This window comes from Hypanus sabinus, chromosome 6 (genome assembly GCF_030144855.1).
Source record: "Hypanus sabinus isolate sHypSab1 chromosome 6, sHypSab1.hap1, whole genome shotgun sequence".
Lineage (NCBI taxonomy): Eukaryota > Metazoa > Chordata > Chondrichthyes > Myliobatiformes > Dasyatidae > Hypanus > Hypanus sabinus.
In genome coordinates this window covers 146,136,687-146,154,587 of record NC_082711.1, presented here as the reverse complement: position 1 = coordinate 146,154,587, position 17,901 = coordinate 146,136,687, and the positions used below count along the sequence as shown (strand labels likewise).

General features: G+C 41.7%; 1 protein-coding gene across 1 annotated transcript in view; it reads left to right on the top strand.

The window, feature by feature from the left end:
• LOC132395938 (E3 ubiquitin-protein ligase RNF43) overlaps positions 1–17,901 on the top strand; it is a 210,906-nt gene that overhangs the window by 140,837 nt on the left and 52,168 nt on the right. The window contains exon 2 of the mRNA XM_059973154.1: positions 792–914. Within this exon, the coding sequence (XP_059829137.1) occupies positions 792–914 (123 nt within the window). The remainder of the gene's footprint in view (positions 1–791; positions 915–17,901) is intronic.

Here is a 17,901-nt window from a genome sequence, read left to right as displayed (position 1 = left end):
ACTGTACTGTCAATACTGCACATTACTTTCTGCCTATTACGCCACTGGTATTTAGGGCAACAATGAGGGTCCTTCGTCTCAGGACTTCCCTCATCACATTAGTAGCTTCCTTTCAGTTTTCACCACTGTCAATCATGAAAGTCCCAAGTGGAGACCGTCGCGCTCAGATGTAGAAGGATTCTTCCTTGCTGTTTCCGTAACCGTTTTGTTTTACCAGTCAGGATTGTCAGCCCTGAGCTGAACCCCTGAACCTGGAGGACTGGTGGACCACTCTTAGTCTGGCCTGTACCCTTTGTCGTGTTTGGCGTGGGTGTCCCTTCCAAGATCCAAAGGTTAAATCCCTGACTCTAGCCAACATAGCTCTCTGGGTCACTGAGGCAGTAAGCCTCCAAACCATGAAAAGGTTATAGTCATCTTGGAGGAAATACTGTACACAGGGAGCCACAAACAAGCAGACATCACAGGAAAGGGAAATTGTATCTGCTATGCCATTTATAATTCCTAGATTGCGCCTGACTTTAATGACAATTCTGTGTAAGTAAGGAAGTGTATACAACATTTCCTCAATTCAGTGTTAACTTTCTTGCAGCATTTTTGAATGCTGTCCTTGCTTCAGCCTTACCTTCATTTCTATACCAATTGGATTCGTACATGAATACTGAAATAAAGTGTATGGTTTTTGTGTGTGTTAATAAATTGAAGTTGCACTCCTAATTATTCAGCTGCCATCTCTCTGTGTTCATAAAGGCACTATCCTCAGTTCACTAAGTTTTTATTGCTTTCTTTGGCAGTTTCATCCTCTGTGGCTGTGTAACACCAGTGAAGATGAACAACAAGACTATGGCTTTGTCAGTATGATCAAACTGGAGAGACCTGATCGAGACCCACATCCTTGTCTCTCGCTCTTCAACAAGGTAGGGGACTCCTGCGTGTTTGCACACACGTACACCGACACATACATGCACACAGTCCATACCAGTCTGTATGTGTTCACTTGCACATGTGTATCTTAATGTTTTTTTGATTAGTTGAAAATGGTATTGAGCAAATTATTTGAGAGTGTCTGAAGGTTTTAATCTTGAAGGATAAATACCAAAAGCTCTTCATAAAAGCATTGATTTTCAGAAAACTTAAATATTTCCTGAATTCTCCTGCAAGGGGACGACCTTTTAGTCTTTCACTGTCTCAGGTCAGGTGCAGTTAATTAGGACCAAGACTCGAACATAGATCACTTAGGCACCAGTCTTGCCTTGAATCGTTTGTGTGGCGTTGTCGTGTTCTGGTCCCTCAGCAGACTACGCAATGAGCCAATGGGCCTTGGCAGTTTGCATCAGACAGATGTTTAACTGAAGGTCACAAATAACCCCAAGAGCTTGATATCTATCCGTGCATTAAGACGGGAATTAAACTTCCATCCTTTCTGCTGGTTTTGATCTGGCAGGGGTGAACGCAGGGACAGAGGAGGGAGGGAAGACATTCAAAATCTTTAGTAAGCATCCTAACAGATTGGGTACGTCTTGCACAATAGCCACTCCTGTTTAAATCATTCTATCTGATTCTATAATCTCTAACCACTTCTCTTGGAAGTGTTGAACTCATACCTCCATGTAGAGCATTAGTGTTAGGTCAGTTGTGCATTCAACAACTACCTCTCACCCAGTTTCAGATTTTCCAGGTATAAATTCCCATGGGTCTCTTTTATACTCATCTGAAGGCGTTTAAAGAAATGCAGGAAAAAAAACTAAAGAAATGCAAACAATAAATTCTTCCAAAAAGATGCCAAAAGCTCTTGGACTGTGATGAGTAGTACACAGAGCTGACAGTAAATTACAGTTAATGTATATAATTTATGTCACAACTGTTACGTACCCCGTAACTGGGTGTCTGACCAGCAGAGAAAGAAGAATCCGTTGGAGTTTGGTGGTACCAAATTAAAGGTGTTTATTAGTAAACTACACAATACAATATCAAAAATGCAAATATACATATAAAACAAGTTAGCAGTAATAAACCTAAAAATGTAGGAATAATAATAAACAAGCTCTATCGATGTCTAGGGGTAAATGAATTGTCATAGGAAAGTATAGAGTTCATAAATGCTCATAAATGCTGAGGTGGTTTTGGTTGTTGTGTTGAAATCGTTGGAGAGAGAGAGAGAGAGCGAGCAAGGTGTAACAGCAACAGTTGCTGCGGCAGGCAAACCTTTTGCGGCTTTCTTAATCCGTCGTGTTGTTGTGGCCATTCAGTTATGACCCCTCTGTTCTTCAGCTAGACCGTTCTTCTGTGGTGGACTCGTCACTCTGGCATGAGTGGACACACACACAAGTCCCCACTGGCCATGCTGTAACACTGTGAGCTTTACTGACGGATCTCCTGGTACGCTCTCTGAAGCTCCCACCTTTCTGTGGGTTCCCAACACTCAGTCAGTGTCCACTGGTGTGTCTGAAGGGTGTCTCTCCAGACCTGTCTTTTATCCCCACTCACAGGGTCTCAGCTATCCATCAACTCTGAATGACTGTGTCCATCAAATCAGGCCACTCCTGCTGTCTCCTGAGGAATGTTAACGAGCAAAGTAAAGTCCTTGTAGTGGCAGGCAAATAATTCAGGAAGAGTCATAATACAGTAAATCAACAGTCTCTCTCCCCCTCTTATCTGTAGCAAATGTTCTTGTCTGGGCTTTATCACTCTCTCTCAATAGTAGCATAACAACAGCAATAGTTCATAGTTCTTGGGGGGGGGGGTTGGGAATGGTTAACTCTGCACCCCATTGTCCATCAGATCTGTTCATCACTCATAACACAACAAATTTATATGTTAGATTTGTTAATGAGTTAATTGTAGATATTCAGGGGAAAAATTGAATTGGAGTTTCACTCTCCTCTCCACCAAAAGCCGAAGCATTCATTGTTGGACATGAAGAAATACTGGAACTCTTGTTTAACAGTCTAATTAAAATTACAATTAATTGAAAATAATTTTCTGAGCATTTGACAGCCCAGGTATCAGGGGAAAATCACATCTCGCCTTCTCTGTGATCACAGCATTTGATAGTTTCAGCTCCTTCTCGAACAGAGGATGTACTTTTCCTGTCCTGTATACTTAACTATTTTTTGTCAGAGTATACCAATAAATGTTGTGTTCAAAGACACACTACAAATTGTCTATAATAGAGATGAGCAAGGATGATGCAGAGAACTCTAGGTAAGCATCTGCCCTCACTACCACCAGCAGTGATAAATTATTCAACCCTTGTCTGATAACATTTGTTCTTAGTTATGCTACCGTAGTTTCAGTTAAGTTCTAGTGATCAGTTAAGTGGAACAGATATGAAATATGCCTAATTTTATGGAAGGCAATCCTTCCTAAGGCAGTTATTGAATAAAAATTTTCTGAGGGCATTTTTCTTGCGTCTTTGTCATTACCATTTACTTTGCTGACCGGAGAGTGACCATCAAAATAACAGCTCATCTGCCAGTCCTGATGAAGTGTCTCAGCCCAAAATGCTGACTTTTTTATTCCGTGGCTGATTTCCTCCAGCATTTTATGTGTGTGTCCCTGCATCTGCAGAGTAACATGATGTTTCAAGCCTAGATATGGGTCCGGGTTTTGTGAAAGTGAAGCTGAGGTAAACAGTGAAATTATTGTTCCCAATGCAATGAGCAAGAACAACAACTGAGTTGTATGAATAAACGATTTTACTGAGACATGCTAATACTGTACACACTGTGCAACGTACGGGTGAGGGAGCTCCAAACGAAAACGTGCGCACAAAAGCCCACACCCAAAAGAGAATACCTGCCACACATAGAAGACCCAGTCGATTTACTGAGTGATTGATCAGCTGCATGTCCACACGCCTCATTCTCACAATTGATCTGATACAGTACATCAGTGGGTGGATGTCTTGCCATTAGCTGAATAATTTATAGGTGAGCAGAACGTGAATTTACAATTTATTTAAATCTTACATCCATGTTTAACATGAGAGAATAAAAATCTTTGTGGTATGACTCCATTGCAATGTACAGACGCGTGAATTTAAAAGTCTAATGGCTTGTAGAAAGAACCTGTCCCATAGCCTTTTGGTCCTGGCTTTAATGCTGCCGTAGTGTCTACCGGACAAAGCAGACATGAATAGAACATGAACTTGTTGGTGGGTGCAGTCTGCAGAACAGTCAGGGAAAAATTGGGACATAGTGAGAAAAAAATTCAGAGATACCCTCCACAAACTTTGAGATTAGATTGGGAGCTCCAAAGGAAGTTGATGAAGATGAGCTGCAGGTTTCTGGTATAAGAACGAACCACTTTCTATATGTAATGTAAAAGGTGTGTATATTGTATCTGAATATATGTAGTATGTGGCAGGGATATATATTAGTGCTTTTATGTTGGTCTACAGAGGTACTTGTGCATGTACAGTTCTGTACAAAAGTCTTGGGCACATGTGGAAGAAGTGCTGTAAAGAGAAGAAGCTTTCAAAAGTACTGAATTAAAAAGCTTCTAAATATCAAAAAAAAATACTGTAAAGAGCATTAAACAGTAAAGATTGAGTTAAATGAAATCAATATTTGCCTTTAAAACTGCATCAATACTCTTAGGTACACTTAGGTGCAATTTTATAAGAAAATTGATTGGTAGATTGTTCTAAGCATCTTGGAGAACTTGTCATAATTCTTCTGCAAACTTTAGCTGTCTCACTTGGTTCTTTCTCTCCAGGATCCCAGACAGTCTTGACAATGTTGAAATCAGGGCTCTATGAAGACCATACTATCTGTTGCAGAACTCCTTGTTCTTCTTTCTGCTGATTATAGTTCTTTGAACTTGGCCATTTGTTTGGGGTTATTATCCTGCTGCAGAATGAAGTTAGGACCAATTAGATGCATCCCTGGTGATATTGTGTGATGGACCAGAATCTGTTTGTACTTATCAGCACTGAGGATTCCACTAATTCTGACCTGATCACCAACTCCATTTGCAGAAATGCAGCCCTAAGTTTGCAGGAACCTCTGCCATGATTCACTGTTGGCTGCAGACACTCATCCATGTAGCGCTCTCAGAGCTTTTCTTTGGACAAACTGCCTCTTGTTTGAGCCAAAAATATCAAATTTTGGCTCATCAGCCTAGAGCACTTAATTGCCATTGATCAGTGCCCCAGTCCTTGTGTTGTTATGCGTTGGTGAAACTCTTGGCTTTGTCTTCACTTAGGAGGAATGGCTTTTTGACAGCAGCTCTTTCATGAAGACCACTTCTGACAAGACTTCTCCAGACTGTATGTAGAGTGGTGTACTTGGGTTCCAGTTCAGTGGTTTCTGAGAGTTCAAGCTGATAGCAGTGCTGGACTCGGAAGAGATGTCAGTTTAACCTATCTCTTGTCTTCCTTAGTTTCTATTGCCTAACACTGCATTTCTGGTCCTCAGCCTTGCTCCTTCTTTGTGTTTCTTCAGAAGAACTTGGACAGCACATATTGAAACTCCTGTCTGCCAATCAAATTCCTTTTTGGGAGATACAGGATGACAACCTTGTGTCTTATTGTTATGTTCACTGGTTTAAGAATTGATGATTAACTTTCACATTTGCCACACACTCACCTTTTAGTTTGGTTGTCTTTCGCCCAATTTGATTCCTTCTACATCTGTTCAGTTAATCAGTTTAGTTCATTCCACTCATTATGTCATTGATCATTAGCACCTGTTTGTTATCTTTGTTTAATCATGCACTGGGCTGTAGACCTACAAAGTAATCCAGATATTATTTGAAAAGTGGTCTGTTACTTAATATGTTACTTTCTTTAACAAAATACAAAAAATCATCTGTAACAGTTAATGTTTTGGAAATCTGCAAATTGCTCTTTTCAACTGACACACTAATGCAGAAGACAAAAAAGTAAACATCTAAAATAAAATTTATATATGAAATCTAGCCTGTCTAAGACTTTTGCACAGTGCTGTATATTTTGAAGATTATTGCTGAATATAGCAGCTTTATTTAAAGTTAAATGTCATATACAGTATAATGTCACAGAGCTATACAGCATACATACCCTTTGGTTCAACTTGTCCATGCTAACTGAGTTGCCTACCTGAGCTAGTGCCATATTCCTCTACTTGTTTACTTACTGCCCATTACAGCACTGGCCTCCATCTCTAGCAGTGTTCACGGCTTCCTGCATCGTGTCAGTAGCACAGATTTCACCACTGTCAGTCATGCGAGTTCCGGGTGGAGACTCAGGAAAACCATCGCACTCAGATGTAGAAGGATTCTTCATTGCTGTTTCTGTAAAAATGTGGTTTTACCACTCAGGATTGTTAGCCCTGGGTTGAACCCCTGAATTTGGAGGACCAGTGGACCGCTCATACTCTGACCTCTACCCTTTGACCTATTTGGCATGGGTGCCCCTACCAAGCATCAAAGCAAAAAGCCCTGACTTCAGTCAACATAACTCTCTGGGTCATTGAGGCACATAAACCTCCAAACCACGTCAAGGTTGTGATCCTCTTGAAGGATATCCCTATAAACCTTAATTATTTCATCTACCTGTCCAAATGTAATTTGAGTGTTATAATGATGCCTGTGTTTTGATTTGTAACTTCAAAATATTAAACTAATTCAAAGGAAAGCACACGAGTCCAAAATGTGAGTGTAACTTTGCGTTTACTTAGTGAGGCGCATATGTATCATATGCTAGCATGACGACGTGTACAGTTCAAGTGACTTCTACATATACATATAATTCATAATGAATTATTTAAAGAACAAGAATGCTTACTCAAACAATATACTTACAATATTACTCAAATACTGCTGAAATGTTAAATAAACAATGCTCCTCCCTGCTTAGCTGTGAACTCCATCTCAATACAGAATGCATCTCAACTATATACACAGTATATTATGTAATATAACTACAATGCTGACATGCACAGCATAGTTAATTTTAGATTGAATTGTATCATACTGAGTTGTAGTTTATAGCTAGGCAAGGAGGAGTGTTGTCCATTTAATATTTCAGTAATATTTGAATAATATTGTAAATATATTGTTAGAGTATATTGTTATCATCTGTACATGGCCTCCTCTACTGCCATGATGAGGCCAAACTCAGGGTGGAGGAGCAACACCTCATATACTGTCTGGGTAGCCTCCAGCCCCTTGGTATGAACATCGAATTCTCCAACTTCCAGCAATTCCCTCCCTCTCCCTCTGTACATCATGATCTTATATCTCTATAAAGTCATCCCTCAGCCTCCTTTTCCTGTAACTCAAGCCCTCCCATCCTGGTATCATCCTTGGGAGTCTTTTCCAGCTGAATGACATCTTTCTACAGCTAGAATACCAGAACTGCCCATAATAGTGCAAGTGCAGTCTTGCCAAATCTTCTGTAGGTGTAACATGATCCCAGAATCAAAATCAGGTTTATTTTTATATCACCAACAAGTATCATGAAGTGTGTTGTTTTGTGGCAACAGTTCAGTGTTGCTCTAAAAATTACTCTTAAGATACAAAAGATATAAGATGCCATCTGGAAAACAGTACCGCAGCATAAAAGCCAGGACCGACAGGCCCCAAGACAGCTTTTCCCACCACACCATCGGACGGATTAACTCACACTGATTTGAATGTATTTCCATGTTACACTGACTGTTCTGTTTATTATAAATTACTATGATTGCACATTACACATTTAGACAGAGATGTAATGTAAGGATTTTTACTCTTCATGTAGGTGAAGGATGTAAGAAATAAAGTCAATTCAACTCAAAGTAAAATAAATGAGTGCAAAGAAGAATATTGAGGTTGTGTACATGGGTCATGAATCATTCAGAAATCTGATGGCAGAGGGAAAGAAGCCCGACCTGAGTGTGGGTCTTCAGGCTCCTGTACCTCTTTCCCAGTGGTAGTAATGAGAAGAGGGCGAGTCCTGGATAGTGAGGGTCCTTAATGTTAGATGTCACCTTCTTAAGGTACCACACTTTGAAGGTGTCCTCAATGGTGGGGAGGTTTGTTCCTGTGATGGAACTGGCTGGGTCTACAACCCTTTGTAGCGTTTTTCAATCCTGTGCATCTGAGCTTCTGTACAAGGCAATGATGCAGCCAGTCAGAATGCTTTCCACCATATAATTGTAGAAAATTGAAAAAGTCTTTAGTGACATACCAAACCTCCTCAAGCTCCCAATGACATATTAACTCCTGTATTTTGTAACTGGAGCGAAGAAGGAAAGCATGTAAAATGCCTCCTTTACCACTTTGTCAAACTATGTAGTCATTTTCAGGAAGTTGTGTTTTTATACCCCTTCAACTCTCATTCCTCAACATTTTCCACAGCCCTGCCATTTACTGTATAAGTCATATCCTGGTTTGATTTACCAAATCCCAGCACTTTGAACTTGTCTAAGTTAAATTCCATCCACTTTCTCAGTTAATACTTTGCAATCTCAGATAAATTTCTTCACCATGCAGAAAACCATCAATTTTGGTGTCACCTGTAAGTGCCTCAACTACATTCTCATCCAGATTGCAAATATAGATGATGAATGACAGAGGACACAGCGCTAGTCCCTGCAACATAATGCTGGACAGCAACACTCCACCATTCTATCATCAAGCTAATACGTGCCATCTAAAATAAAACTGTAAAGATATTGAGTGTTGAGTGCTTCAGAGAAAGTGATGAGCTAAGACTTGTTGAAGGAGCAAATCCCCTTTAATAAAGCTGATTTGGATTTCAGTTAGACAGTGACCATTGGTAAGAACATAGACAATTGTCAAATGGACTGGAGAACATTATTCATATTTTGCTAGGATTAGATAAATGCCATGGAATAGAGACTAGATTGTGTTGTTTCAGATGATAAAGAAGCTAATATGCTGGCATTGGTGGGTCAGGTTATTGTAAAAATTATCATCTTTATACAGAACTAGGGTGAGAATAGAATAGGTTCATAATGAAAATGGGTGTGTGTGTGTGTGTGCAGATGTAACATTCTTAAAAAGCAGGTTAGATAATTACTATTTATTGAAACTTGTCTGGTGGCTAGCTATTAAAACTCGTAGTCTTCCAGTTCATACATACATACATACTGATGTGCTAATACTGGCATTTCATAGAGAAGTCTGGAGCAAGATGATCCAGGTGGGCTATTTCATTACACATTCTTGCTTGTTGTTTCAGAGGCAGATCCAGCCTGACTTCAACCATTAATTGTTTGTCTGGTAGAACTTGGCTCTTAATTTCACTTTCAGAGCCAAGGGAAATAATTACGGGTTATTGGAGATTTAGGAGAGGAACAGACCAATAGGATGATAAAAGATTGCTTGTATTCTGTTGTTGTGCTTGTTCATAAAGGCAACTGAAAAGGCATAGCAAGTACTATTTAAAGATCTGCTTACATTTTTCTCGTTTCTCTTGACTACTTCTGACTAAATCAAAGTGCCAAACATACAAACTGTCATTTCCTGTAGCTGAATTTGTGACAGAACTTTATATTTAGTTAATACTTTTATAGCCAAAACCCTTTTCTTAAGAACCTAATGCTTCCAAGCATAGGAATTAATTGCCAAGGTCTGTAAGGGATAGTCTGGTCCTGGAAGCACTAAGAGCACATGCTTTCCACAAAGAACACCATGTTTGTGCTATGGCAATCTGATTGAAATCATCTCCCTGGAAGCCGTCAGTTTGGGAAAAAGGAGTAAAAGAATTACTATTGTTCCTCTACCTTCAATTGCAATTGAATTTACCTATAATTAGTGAAGAGCAAGTTCTACAGTTATCTCTAATGTGTTGCTACACATAATTAGATTTGAAGGGAAAACTGCTACACACCACTTTCTATCAGGATGGGGAAGCAAATCTCGCCCGAGAAACATCATAATGGATCATCCTTTTGGTACCTCTCAATTACCTTCATTTTTGCTTATCTGTTGTTACTGGACTTCATCTGGGCAGAGCATTATTCAGCTAGCTTGTTCATTAATGTTCAAGTGTCCTTTTAATGGGGGTACTCCTCAACTGTATGGAATTTTCATTCCAGCTGTCTTTCTGCATTCCCCCATTCCTTCTCCCAATTATTCTTTCCTTTGCATTCTGTCCAAATCTTTAAATTTTGTGGGAGAATGCATGGTTCTTTCTGCTATGTTTTAGCTAAGTAATGATGTTAAACTCCACACTACAACTGAACAGGAATCATTGAATCCGACAGCATGGAAATAACCATTTGGCCCAACTCTTCCACACTGACCAGTAGCTACCCTTCCCTGTTACCCCTCTGTGCCTTGGGATTCAAACATTCATCTCGGTACTTCTTCAGGCACTCTCTCAGACAGTGCACTCTAATATTTGCCATTCTCTGACTGAAGAAGGTTTCCATCATATCTCCTTTGAGTCTCTTGCCCCCTTACCTTAAACTTAACTTCTTTTGCTGTGGGAACAGTTTCCTGCCATCTGCATTTTACCTCATCATTTTATATACATCTTTCGTGCTCCTGTTACCTCCTCAGCTCCAGGGAGGAAAGATCTAGCTTATCCAGTTTCTGCTCATAATTGAACGGCAACATCACAGGCAACAACCTGGTGAATCTGTTTTGCACCATAATATCCTTCCTATTGCAGAGTAACCAGAACTGCACGCAGTATTCCAGCTGAAATCTAACCACAGGTTTTTAAAATTGGAGCATAATGTGCTTGTCTCTACAGTGCCATTGAAAAGTATTCACCCCCTTGGAAGTTTTCATGTATTATTATTTTACAACTTTGAATCACAGTGGATTTAATTTGGGGTTTTTTTGAAACTGATCAACAGAATTAGACACCTCCATGTCAAAGTGAAAACCGATCTCGACAAAGTGATCTAAATTAATTCCAAATATAAAACACAAAATAATTGATTGTATAAGTATTCACTCCATTCAAGTCAGTATCTAGTAGATTCACCTTTGATAGCAATTACAGCCTTGGGTCTGTGTGGATCAACTTTGCAGATCTGGACACTAATTTTTCCCCTTTCTTTACAAAACTGCTCAAACTCTGTCAGAGTGCATGGGGATTGTGAGGGAATAGCCCTTTACAAGTTCAGCCATAAATTCTCTATTGGGTTGAGCCTCTGACTTTGCCACTCCAGGACATTCACTTTGTTGTTTTTCAGCCATTCCTGTGTAGCTTTGGCTTTATGCTTGGGGTCATTGTCTTGCTGGAAAACACATCTGCTCCCAAATTGCAGTTCTCTCGCAGACTGCATCAGGTTTTCCTGCAGCAATTTCCCTGTATTTTGTGGCAATCATTTTACCCTCTACCTTCACAAGCTTTCCAGCGCCAGCTACAGTGAAACATCCCCACAGCATGATGCAGCCACCACCATGCTTCATGGTAGGGATGGTGTGTTTTGATAATATGCAGTGTTTGGCTTACACCAAACATGGTGTTTAGTTTGATCGCCTAAAAGCTCAATTTTGGTTTTGTCAGACCGTAGAACCTTCTTCCAGCTGATTTCAGAATCTCCACATGCCTTCTAGCAAACTCTAGCTGAGATGTCATGTGAGTAGTTATCAACTGTGGCTTTCACTTTGCCACTCTCCTATAAACCTGCAACTGGTGAAGCACCCAGGCAACAGTTGTTGTATGCACGGTCTCTCCCATTTCAGCCACTGGAGCTGGTAACCCCTCTGGAGTTGTCACAAGCTTCTTGGTGGCCTTCTTCACTAGTCCCCTTCTTGCACAGTCACTCCGTTTTTGAGGATGGCCTGCTCCAGGTAGATTTACAGCTGTGCAATATTCTTACCATTTCTTGATGATTGACTTAACTGCACTCCAAGAGATATACAGTGACTTGAAAATTTTCTTGAATCCATCTCCTGACTTGTGCTTTTCAATAACTCTTTCGAGGAGTTGCTTGGAGTGTTCTTTTGTCTTCACGGTGTCGTTTTTGCTAGGATACTGACTCACCAGCAGTTGGACCATCCAGATACAGGTGTATTTTTACTACATTCAATTGAAACACCTTGATTGCACACAGGTCTCCAAAAACAGATCTCTGTTTAACTAATTATGTGACTTCTAAAAACCAGTTGGCTGCACCAGTGATGATTTAGTGTGTCATTTTAAGGGGGGGGGGGTGAATACTTATGCAACCAACTATTTTATGTTTTATGTTTGTATTTTATTGAGATCACTTTGTAGAGATCTGTTTTCACTTTGACACGAAGGAATCTTTTTCTGTTGATCGGTGTCTAAAAGGCCAAATTAAATCACTGTCAATGTTGTGAAACAGTAACACATGAAAATTTCTGGGGGGTGAATACTTTTTTATAGACACTGTATATTTAGTAATGAAGTTATCTACCTGCATTTCCACCTTTAAGTATCTTTGGACTTGCAAACCAGCATCCCTCTATTCCTCAGTATTCCCAATGATTGTGCCATTCATGGTGTACAACTGGCTTCCAATTTCTCTTTATTAAATTCTACCTGCCATTTTTCGTACTATTTACCAATGCATCAAAATCTCACTGCAGCCTACAGTGCCAAATCCACCAATCTTCCGGTTCTCTCGCCTTTCGCATCCAATAACCGACAAGATATCAAGGAGACCACATGAGTACCTTCAAGTACAGCTAGTTTCCATCAACCACTGGGTTCTTGAACCATTACACTAATCACCATCCCAGTATAGCAATACCATGACCTCTTTGATCACTTTGCACTACAACATGCATTCTTTGTTTTAATTGTGTTTTTCTTGTGTATACTTTGTTATTTATGTTTGTCTTGTGAATTCCACTTATATGATGTTATGTACTTGTGTATTCATGCATACAATAATAAATCTGGCTTTGACCTTTTTTTCAGCTTTTCTGCCAAACTCTATGTGGCACACCCTTCGTAGCTGCTGTCTTTATTGGGTGGTTCCCAATATGATTCAGTGCATTAAGACTTAGTAAGATCTCAGGTTTTGTCCACAGATTTGCTTTCTATTAAACACAGAAACTGGTGGCTTGTGTAAGCACTGGATTTATACAGTAGAGTTTCATCCTCAAGAATTACCAATTGCTTTACAGGGAGCTACTGTGAAATTAAACATCAAAGTAGCATGGGACTTGCTGTCTGTTGGTGTGCTTAAACCCCAGTTGAGAGGAAACTGAAGGCAGTTTATGTGGGAAGTGTTTCTGATGCATAATATGATTTTGAGGAGCATAGTTTGCACTATCTGGTCATGGTGAACAACTGCTCAACACTGGAGGAGGAAGTAGTGAATGGTGGAATAAGCAGGCAGTGTGTGAGTGGTGGGAGCAATCGTTCTGATTTTCCCTCTTCTTCTCCATGGCCTATGAGGTTGTGTGATCCATTAAAACCCTGTGTGATCAAAACCCTGGCAAGCTGTGGGATAAATTCTGAAAGTGTATTATATGCACTTGACATGGTAGTTCTTCCATCTTTTAAACCCTCATTCATTAAATCAATTATGATGGCAACATATGCAGCTTTTCCTTTCAGTGCCTTCTTTTGAGAGGAAGCTCAAAACTTAAGTTACTTCAGACTTCCATCTCCTGTTTAGGAATAAAGAACTGAGTAGTAAGGGACTCTGATGTGACTCCTTGAATAATCAAATCAGATCCAGAACAGGGTTAATATCACTGGCGTGTGTCATGAAATGTGTTGTTTTGCAGCAGCAATACGTTGCCATACAATATATGGGGGTGTTGTTCTTCAATCTGCAGGAACGTGAGTGGACACTTCCCTGGTCTGTGAGAATACTGGTAGACACTTTGTCCTTTCTAGTAAGTCCCTCAAGACAAAGGATGACTTGTTTCGACTCTCGTTCTGAGGACTAGAAAATGGTTGGGTTGAGTTGTTCTCCAATCTTACAACTTACTTGCAAACCTTTCGGCACAATATGAGGAAACGTCATTGGCGCACTGTTAATTGTGAAGTGTCCGCCATATGCTTAGCCTTTATTTACTTATCAATCAGCTGATTGGCCATCATTATGGAAACCGAATTGTGATGTGGGGAGGAAATCTTGTTGCTGATTGGCTGCATGCTGAACTTCATGCGTTGTGGATGGGAATTTTGTCCACGTTTGCTCATAAATAGGATCGAGGTCGACACGACCACTTACAGAATTGTTCGCAGAAAACCACATTGCTAAGAACTCTCTTGCAATACGTGCGTTTGCTCACACCATGATTTTCGCTGATGCCTGATTGGATTTGTGCTTTTCTCGATCTTGGTTTTGTTGCAAAGAGATCCAAGATGGTAAGAGACCACAAACACAGAACATACAAATTGTAAGCATACAATATACACGTGCACTCTGACCACATACATGTGGACACAGATTATGGACATCATCTTCCTTGGTATTCCTCACTCATACTGTATCTGATCCTCTCCCTCCTTCAGTGGCCCCTCCCTGCAAGACCTCTGTTTCTCATTCCTTAACTGGGCTACCTCAGGTCTCCTCCCTCCCTCAGGTATTCCTCCTTCTTAGCCTTCGCTTACCACCTAATCTCTCAGTCCCTTCCTTCCTCTTTATCTCTAGACTCATCGACTTACCCTCCTGCCGCGAGGCTTCCTCTAGTTCATCAGCACTCCCCTCTCCCCTCCCCTTTTCTCCACTCTCACCCTTCTCCCTGTCCTTCCAATTCTCCTCCTCCTTCCCCCAGTTTCCCCTCTCCTCCCAAATCTCCCCCATCCCTGCTCCCTCCTCCCCTCTTCCTGTCCCCCCTTCCTCCAACTCTTTTGCCCCAAACCCCTCTTTGCCCCCCCCTCCCCCCCCCCCCCGGCAAACTCTGCCACTTTCCATCTTCTGATTGCAGATTGCTTTTTTCCTGCATCTCCCCTTTCTCTACCCATCTCTCAGCGGTCTGCATTGCAATTAGGATGGCAGATAATGCACCAAGAGCATCTGAGCCTTTCCTGGGGAGTGACTTCTTCAGCTGCCTTCATGGTGGCAGATTGCAGTCTCCCAGCTCCCTCTGACTAGTGCTGGACCACTGGTCATCATATCCCTGCTGTTGGGAGGAAGAATCCTCCTGCACGAGCAAGAACCTCTCCCTTGACCACCATCACCATGTGTAATAGCCTCCACCCCACCCACACACGTTATCAAATATATCCCATCCCCCCTTTCATTTCCCAGCCCTATCCAGTCACCGAGTTGCTGAAACAGATGTCCTGAAGGGGTAGATTTTCTGAAGACAGAAAGTGTGTGTGTGTGTGTGTGTGTGTGTTTACAACAGGCACATCTTGCTATCTTCCATCATCAATAGGGTCCATAGTCCATGAGCTTAACCGGCAAAAGAAAGCAGCAGGTCGCTTCAGTGACTGAACAATGCCAGAGAAGCCCGTGGAGCTAGCAAGTGAGCGGAAAAGCAGTGTGTGATGTCCTGCCAAGGAAAACAGCCCCAGTGTTTACTAGGCAGGTCACGTAGGGGTACAGGAAGGCCATAGGTCTCCTTTTAAAGAAGCTTGAAAACTCGGCAGCTGTCACTGAGCCCAACCCCAACCACCCCATCCCACCCCCTACAGCTGTGGTGCTGGCAGTGAAGCACAGCTCTCCCACTGCAAATGTGTCACAGTCGTGAAGATTAAAGAAACCTCAGCAGGCCCCACCCAGACTTATGGCATACAATAGCCTAATTACACACAATTTCTCACACAGTTCAAGAAGAGGCAGCAGCAGCTGCATCTGAGTCCTTTCAGGAGCCAAGCGGGACGTGTCCTAAACTGTGAGAGATTTGTTATTTGCAAGGAAAGCCTTTTCAGCTTTTAATGCAGCGCATTCCTCTTCATGCGAGTCCCAGCCCGGCACTACAGTCAGCAGGGGAAAGTTAAGGCTAACAGTGAATATTGCACAGAGGAGCTTTTATGTGTCTACCTCCTCGTCGTTTGCAGCCTGCCTTGCTTGGTCTCCATGGCAGCAACGCCCCATGTAGGTGCGTTGCAGTGACTGTCAGTGGCTTGTTTAGTGGCCGCTGCTGTTGCCTGAATGCACATGACTGACTTCAACAAATGCAACTCCAGCGTGTGTTGACTCACTTTGGGTCATTAAAGGAAATAAAAAACTTGCATTATACTCCTTTCATGACTTGGGGAAATCCCAGCGCTTGCTAAACCCAACAAAATACTTCTGAGAGTGGTTGGTGTGGTCACGTACAAAAGCAAGCTCCTACCAACCCCACACACCCGTAACCAAATCATCCAATTACATGCAACACGCAGAACGCTGAGGGAAGTCAGCAGGTCTGTGGGCATCTACGGAGGGAAATGGGTGGTCAATATTTCAGGTTGACGCCCCCCCCCCCCCCCCCCCAGCTAGTTTGAAAGTTAGAAGGGATGTGGTCAGAATAAAAAGGCAGAGTGAAGCAATGGAGCAAGAGTTGGCAGGTAAGAGGTGCGTCCAGGTGAGGGGACAATAGGCAGATGAGGGAGGGGGGAGAGTGGGAATGCAAGTGACACAGGGCTTGAAGACAGTGGAAACGGAGTAAAAAGGAAGTTGGATCATGGAATACAGGGAGGGAGGTGGGAAAGAAAATCAGTGAGAGGGGTGTGTGGTTGGATGGATGGAGAGGGTGGGGGAGGGGAAAATATGGTTATGGGGGCTAGGTGTATTTGGAAAAGAAGGAGAAGGAAAAAGGGACCATGGAGAAAGAGTTACCAGAAGCTGGAAAATTCAATGTTCATGCCGTTACATTGATACGAGGTGCTATTCTTCGAATTTACATTTAGCCTCAACTTGGCAGTAGGGGAGAACAGGGGCAGACATGTCGGAGATCTGGTGCTGGGTTTTGATCTGAAACGTTGACTGTTCCTTCTCGCCCGCAACCCACTGAATTCCTCCAGCCGATTGTTTGCTGGCTGTGCGAATGGAAAGGACAGTTAAAATTGCTGGCCACTGGGAGATCCAGGTGGCCACAGCAGATGGAGCAAAGGTGCACGGTGAAGTGGATGCCCAGTCTGCACCCAAGTGGGGAGCATGTCGATGGTATAGGTGGTTCATTGACTTTTTGGGTGAATGCTTTGCTGAGCACCTGCACTCCAACACCACAGCAGTATGCAAAGAGGTGTTTAGTACTCTAGTCCAAGACAGAGATTTTGTTAGGTAAGGATACAAAGGAATATGGACAAAGAGATGACATGGAGTGGGGTAGGTTCCTAAATAATCTGTTAAAATTCACTACAGAACCAACGTGAATATTTATGCCAGCTTTATTGGAGATTTACTGGAGAATGACATTAAATAGAGATGCCAACAGGATTAACTAAAATCTTGGAAGTGTTTTTATTTATCAGCTCAGGCATTGCCAGGAGAGCTGATTTTTACTCCTATTCTAAATTGCACTGAGAAAGCTATTAACACCCCTGTGATCCTCACGGCCATTCTCACAGTCCATCTTAGGGACTTCAGGTCCAATGCTCAGCTGATCTCATACCAGATGGAGATGCATTTTGTCAGGACGCTCTCAACGGTGTTCCTATAAAAGGTGGTTAAGAAGAGGGGTGAGTGGGAGCCTCGCTTTCCTCAGCCTCCTTAGGAAGTGGAGACGCTGCTGTGTTATTGCTGACTAGCCATTACTGACTAGTTTTTTTTATATAAAATTCCAGATTTGTTTGATTGCATGAATTTGAAATCCCCAGCTAAAATGGTAGGGCTTGTGCCTCTGGATCAATGGTCCAGAAATCTCATAACGTTACCACTGTGCTACTGTACCCCACAAGGCAAGCATTGTTCGGTCTTGTGCTTATTTTGTTTCAGCTTTATCAGCTTCTGATGTTAAGTGTTTATGGGGCTAAATTCTAGTTTCCATTGCTTTGTTGGCTGGAAGAATAAATGCCTTACTGCTTAGGATATGATTGCGAATTTACCTAACACACCTTGAGTTAATGACCTGAGATTAGTTGAAATGTTC